General features: G+C 44.0%; 1 protein-coding gene across 1 annotated transcript in view; it reads left to right on the top strand.

Annotated features, from left to right (window-relative positions):
* Positions 1-2,613, top strand: part of LOC126260603 (sodium channel protein Nach-like) — a 223,214-nt gene extending 220,601 nt beyond the window's left edge. The window contains exon 8 of the mRNA XM_049957939.1: positions 2,228-2,613. Within this exon, the coding sequence (XP_049813896.1) occupies positions 2,228-2,613 (386 nt within the window). The remainder of the gene's footprint in view (positions 1-2,227) is intronic.
* The last annotated feature ends 4,676 nt before the right edge of the window (positions 2,614-7,289 follow it).

Consider the following 7,289-nt stretch of genomic DNA (forward strand, 5'->3'; position numbering starts at 1 on the left):
ACTGTATCATCTGAATTGCGAGGTCAGGAAAAGGATCCAATTATTATTTTATTCCGTTTGCCAACAGTGACCTCTGCCCATAGTAACTCACAGGAAGTAGCTACTTCAATTTCGCGACAAGATAAACTACTTCTGACAGCAACAAACACGCCACCGCAAACCGTGTTTAGCCTAGGTTCTTCGCAAAAATTTCGGCTGAGCTTATATCCGGCTTTAGCCAGCTTTCAGTGCCTGTAACAATTTGAGCATCAGTGCTTTCTATTAGCGCTTGGAGGTCTGGTACTTTCCCAACACAGCTACCACAATTTACAACTGTTATACCAACGGTTCCTGTATCTAAGTTCTTCTTGTGTTCAGCGTGCACCCTTTGTGACTGAAGCCCTTCTTGTGTTTTCCCGAGACCCACCGACACAGGGGGAAATGACTATCATGATAAAATAAGAGAAATCAGAGCTCGCACGGGAAGATTTAGGTGCTCATTTTGTCCGCGTGTTGTTCGAAAGTGGAACGGTAGAGAAATGTTCTGAATGTAGTAGTATGATCCCTCTGCCAAATACTTAAGTGTGAATTACAGAGCAGTGCTGTATGTGTAGATATAGTATAGTGAGCATTACAGTTGTCAAAGTCAAATACTTTGAGTGAGTGGAACAAATTTGCTTCCAAGAAATCAAGAAAAATGCAGTTACTCTCTAACGTTTTTCCTGTCTTGTCTTATACCCAAATACTCGCTAGGTATACCTTCACCCTGTTCACCCTATAGAGCAATTTGATATTGTGCAATGGTTGCACATAAATATGGAAACACCATCATAGATGGAAGCTTCAACATACATGCAGCTGTTAGCCAAACCTGTAGGTTGCGATGTCGTAACTGGGCACGACTGGCAAGTGAGCAATGCCCTTAATACGTTACAAATGTCAGTCGTGGTCAGGACAGAGTTCTGTGATATGTGAGTACGTTATGTCGGAGCTAAGTGACTTCGACCGTGGCTAAACTGCTGTTACTCGTGTAGTGGCTGCCTTCGTAACAAAGAAAACCGAATTGTTTGGTGTTTCAAGAGGCACCGTATCGAAGATTTATATGGATGCAGGGAAAGCGGAAAAACGTCATCCGCTAAGTCACAACACGAGCGAAAGTGTGTGTTGAGTGATAGCGACAATCATTGAAATGAATTGTGACGAAAAATAAGAGGACGGCAGCTGCAAAAGTCACTGCAGAACTGAATGTCGCACTCGCGAACCCTGTCAGCACCAAAACAAATGGAAGGGAAGTCCAGAAGCAGGGATTCGCAGGGGAGCTGGAATTTCAAAACCATTCATGGGTGACGCAAATGCCTGAAACAGGAAAACGTTGTCCCGAAGACATAAAAAAAATGGTTCAAATGGCTCTGAGCACTATGGGACTTAACTTCTGAGGTCATCAGTCCCCTAGAACTTAGAACTACTTAAACCTAACTAACCTAAGGACATCACACACATCCATGCCGCAGGCAGGATTCGCACCTGCGACCGTAGCGGTCGCGCGGTTCCAGACTGAAGCGCCTAGAACCGCTCGGCCACACATGCCGGCGAAGACATAAAACCTTTCCTTTGGAGCAATGGAAGAAAGTCGTTTTGTCAGCTGTCTTGTTTCAACTGTTTCATTTTCTAGCCAAGTTTACGTCTCAACAGTGAAAGACGGTGGGGGTTCGATGATGATTTGGACAGCCATATCGTGGTATTCCCTGAGCACACGGTTACTCTGCGTGATCGCATTACTGCGAAGGATTATTATTTTGGCTGATCACTTCCATTCCAAGGTAAAATGTTCGCCAATGGTGGTGCTCTGTTCCAATCGGCAGGGTGCTGTTCGCAAAGTTCGCATTGTGTAGGACTGGTTATGTGAACACGAGGGTGAACAATGTTACTATTACTAGATCTCAGTATTATTGAGCCTTTGTGATCTGCTTTGAAGAGAAGGGTGCGTAGTCTCTACCTACCACCTCCATCGGTAGTTCAACTTGCCACCATCTTACAGGAAAAACGGTATAAGATTCCCTTGAAAAACACACACCACATGTATTTATCCATTCCGAGACGGTTGGGAGCTGTTTTGAATGCAAACGGGTTTCCTTTGCCATATTAGGCGTGGTAGCGTATTGTTTGTTGGTGTTTTCATATTTTTGTCCTATCTTTATGATACCAAAACAAGTACTTAGCGGCCCAGCGGTGGTGCGCTGCTCGGCAGGGGACCTGCGCTTCGTGAAGCCGCAGGGGGTGGCCGGCGACGACAGCTCCAAGTTCCTGGACGGCGTGCTGGACTGCTCGCACTGCCTGCCCACGTGCCGCAGCTACTCGTACGTGCAGGAGGTGCGCTACGAGAGCATTACGCCACGCACGCCCTTCCAGGGCTACATCGACGTCCACTATGCAGATGTCAGCGCCGTCAAGTACGGCGTCGATCTCGCCTTCGACTCCATGACTCTCATAGGTAAGGACTCGGGTATGAAGAAATCCACAGCTAAAGTTCACTTTGAAACAGTGGCATTCTTGATCGAACTTAACCGGACGACAACACACAACATAGTTCTACGCACAGAATGGTACGGTATAGGTACAGATATTGTGATCTAAGATACCTTAGAACATACCAACTTCATTGTGTTGGTTGTTTTTTTTTTCTCTTGACTTAACAGTCTTCCTGCAAACACATTACATAATTTGCTATCTGATGTTTTCTGCATGGTCGTACCTGCGTCACTTAGCTGATTACGCCTGTCTGTATAGACTTTTCATTTTGTGTCCATGTATCTACAATTCGGCATCTGACCTTCTGACCAGGGGAAAATAAACATTAATGGCTTGCTTTTTCCACAAGTGCCTGGAGGTACCAACCAACCCAAAAACATATTACTCATAATAGCTATAATTATTAATCTGTAAATGAAGTAAATGCTGATTTAATGTTATTCCGTATATTGTCCTCAGTTGCCAAGTAAAAATATCTCCACTTATACCCGTAACACACTGTATAGCTCCGTCACGTACTACATGAAAGGAGGCGGTGATTACACGTTTCACGGCAGCCGCAGGGGTACAACAGTCAGCAGTAAAACCTCCAATACTATACACGATCTGTACATCTATACAGCTAATATTCCTACTCCTCGATGGTGGAATTAAGGAGTAGCCTTATATGCACCCCAACATGCAGTGTCACTACTACATAAGCAGGCTGGAATTTTGGCTAAGCAAGTGGTAACACCTAACAATACATAAAGCCATTCACTTAATTTTCAACTTTCTTCTGCAGCAACACATTTCAAACGCATCAGTTCCCTTCTCCTCCGGTTTTCCGACAGTCCCTGTTCACTGAGGCGTATGTTTCATACCAAAAGAGTTCTCTTGCCCAGGAATAACCTCTTTGCCTGTGCCTATCTATATTTTAGCCGTCCTTGCTTAGTCCCTAATGTATTATTTTGGTTCCAAAGTAGCACAGTTCCTCAACTTCGCCCACTTCGTAATCTCCAATTTTTGTGTTAAGGCCATCAGTAACCTCATACTACTATTTCTTATTACACTACTGGCCATTAAAATTGCTACACCACAAAGATGAAGTGCTACAGACAGGAAGAAGATGCTGTGATATGCAAATGATTAGCTTTTCAGACCATTCACACAAGATTGGCGCCGGTGGCGACACCTACAACGTGCTGACAGGAGGAAAGTTTCCAACCGATTTCTCATACACAAACAGCAGTTGACCGGCGTTGCCTGGTGAAACGTTGTTGTGATGCCTCGTGTAAGGAGGAGAAATGCGTACCATCACATTTCCGACTTTGATAAAGGTCGGATTGTAGCCTATCGCGATTGCGGTTTATCGTATCGCGACATTGCTGCTCGCGTTGGTCGAGATCCAATGACTGTAAGCAGAATATGGAATCGGTGGGTTCAGGAGGGTAATACGGAACATCGTGCTGGATCCCAAAGGCCTCATATCACTAGCAGTCGAGATGACAGGTAATTATCCGCATGGCTGCGGTTACCCTTGACGCTGCATCACAGACGCGCCTGCGATTGTGTGCTCAACGACGAACCTGGGTGCACGAATGGCAAAACGTCATTTTTTCGGATGAATCCAGGTTCTGTTTACAGCATCATGATGGTCGCATCCGCGTTTGGCGACATCGCGGGGAACGCACATTGGAAGCCTGTATTCGTCATCGCCATACAGGCGTATCAACCGGCGTGATGGTATGGGATGCCATAGGTTACACGTCTCGGTCACCTCTTGTTCGCATTGACGGCATTTTGAACAGTGGACGTTACATTTGAGATGTGTTACGACCCGTGGCTCTACCCTTCATTCGATCCCAGCGAAACCCTACATATCAGCAGGATAATGCACGACCGCATGTTGCTGGTCCTTACGGGCCTTTTTGGACACAGAAAATGTTCGACTGCTGGCCGAGCAACTGGTGGCCGAGCAACTGGCTCGTCACAATACGCCAGTCACTACTGTTGATGAACTGTGGTATCGTGTTGAAGCTGCATGGGTAGCTGTACCTGTACAGGCCATCCAAGCTCTGTTTGACTCAAAGCCCAGGCGTATCAAGGCCGTCAATACGGCCAGAGGTGGTTGTTCTGGTTACTGATTTCTCAGTATCTATGCACCCGAATTGCGTGAAAATGTAATCACATATCAGTTCTAGTATAATATATTCCTCCAACGAATACCCGTTTATCATCTGCATTTCTTCTTCTTGTAGCAATTTTAATGACCAGTAGTGTACTTTCGTCTTTCTTCGATTAACTCTCAATTGAGTAGACTATTTTTCCAGTTAAAACTGTCCCATAATTCGTCTTAACTTTCACTGAGGCTACCACTGTCGTCACTGAATGTTATCAACGATATCCCTCCGTCCTGGGTTTTAATCTCGCTCTTGAACGTTTCTCTTATTTCTACAACTGCTTCTTCGATGTATAGATTGAAGAGTAAGGGTGAAAGATTACTGCCTAGTCTTTCACCTTATTTTATTCGAGCGCTTCCTTCTCGGTTTTCCTTTCTTATTGTTCCCTTTTATTTTACACTGTCGAACGCGTTTTCCGTGTCGAAAAACCATATGAACATTTCTTGGTTTTTCTTCGCTCATGCGCAACGTCAGAACTGTCGTTCTGGTGCCTTTACCTTTCCCGAAGCTAAATTGATCGTCATCTAACAGACTCTCGGTATTATTTTCCATTCTTCTGTATATTACTCTTCTCATTAACTTGGATGCATGAGGTGTTAAGTTGATTGCGCGATAGTTCTCGCATTTATCTGCCCTTGCTACCTTCGGAACTGGATGGATGATATTTTTCAGAAACTCTGATAGTATGTCTCCATACTCTTAAATTCTACAAACGAACGTGAACAGTCGCTTGGTTGCCATCTCCACGAATTATTTCAGAGTTTCCGAAGGAATGTTATCCACCCCTTCTGCCTTATTTGACCGCAAGTATTCCAAAGCTCTATTATACTCTAACTAATACTAGAACCCCTATGTCTGACATTTCTACTATTACGTCATCGAACAAACACTCCCTAACGCACAGACCTTCAATGTAGTCTTTCCACATATCCGATCTTATCTTTGCGCTTAATAGTGAAATTCTCCATTGCATTCTTAACGCATTTAACGCGTTTCAGCGGAGGCTGTTTTAACTTTTGCGTACACCGAATTCTTTCTTCCGATGATCATTTGTTTTTCGATTTCTTCACTTTTTCCCTGCAGCCATTTCTGGTTGGATTCCCTGCACTTCCTACTTATTTCATTCCTAAGTTACATATATTTCTGAATTCCTGATTTTCCTTCATATTCCATACTTCCTTCTTTCGTCGATCACCTGAAGTATTTCTTCTGTTACCCAAAATGCCTTCTGTCTGTCAAACTTCCGCGATTGAATTTTTTAGAGATGTCCACTCCTTTTCAACTGAACTCTCTACTGTGGTACTCATTATCGCTGCATCTGTAACCCCAGAGACGGCAGTACTTTCGCATCCCACTTCTTTGTACACTGATTCTTCCGAACGAGTCTTTTAAATTTAGCCCACTCTTCATTATTAATAAATTGTCATTCGAGTCTACATCGGCTCCTGGGTACGTCTTACTTTCCAGCGTCGGAAGCTCTCTCTGATCATGATGTAAACCATCTGGTATTTTCTAATATCTCCAGGCCTCTTTCTAGTATACCTTCTCCTCTTCCGTCTTTGAACAGTGGTTTCGGTGTTACTAGCTGAATGTGACCACAAAAAATTCTTATTACCAACCCCATATTCTCCCGTAATCCTTTCTTTCATTTCTTTCCCTACTACCGCGCTCCATTCCCCTATGATTATTAGATCTTCATCTCCATTTACACACTGTATTACCCGCTCAATACCCTCAAATATTTTCTCTATCTCTTCATCTTTTGCTTGCGACGTTGGCATGTTTGCATGAACTGTTGTTGTCGGCGTTGGTTTGCTGTCGATTGTGATGAGAACAAACCAATCACAGTACCTGGCTCTCTGTGCCACCTTCCTGTTCATAACTAATCCTACTCCAATTAAACCATTTTCTGCTGCCGTTGACATTACCCTATAGTCGTCTGACCAGAAATCCTTTTCTTCCATCCATTTTACTTCACCGACCACCACTATATCTAAAGTTAGCCTTAACATTTCCATTTTCAGATTTTCCATCTTCCCTACCACGTTCAGACTTCTGATATCCCACGCCCCGATTCACATAATGTTATCCTTTCGTTGGTTACTCCATCTTCGTCTCGTGGTCACTTCTGCCATGGCATTCCCCTCCCGGAGATCCAAACGACGGACTAATCCGGAATCTTTTGTCAGTGGAGAGCTCATCGTGATACTTTTTCAGATACAGGCCACATGTCCTTGCAAATGCTCTATGTGTCTCAAATTCAGTGGTTTCTATTGCTTATAGTCCTCATGCTGTAGATCACTACTGATTAATCCACCTTTTAGGGGCCCTTTCCCATGCTAAGGAAAAAAGGATACTCTGAAACTTTCTTCGTGTCTCCACCTTCTTTGACAAGGCCGTTCGTAGGATGAGGGTGAAACCTTATACCGGTAGCGTTCGATCCCCATAGATACTGAATTTTATTCAAAGTTTCAACCACGAAAGAGGCTAGATGCGAACCCAGAACCCAGTAAGTTTTGATTGCTACTCTAGTACGCTACCTCCAGACTACGTGTCATCCACTTATATTAACTGTTAGTCTGGTAGAAAAACGGAAGGAAAAAGTATGGGAAAGCTGAG

The sequence above is a fragment of the Schistocerca nitens genome, chromosome 5 (genome assembly GCF_023898315.1).
Source record: "Schistocerca nitens isolate TAMUIC-IGC-003100 chromosome 5, iqSchNite1.1, whole genome shotgun sequence".
Taxonomy (NCBI): domain Eukaryota; kingdom Metazoa; phylum Arthropoda; class Insecta; order Orthoptera; family Acrididae; genus Schistocerca; species Schistocerca nitens.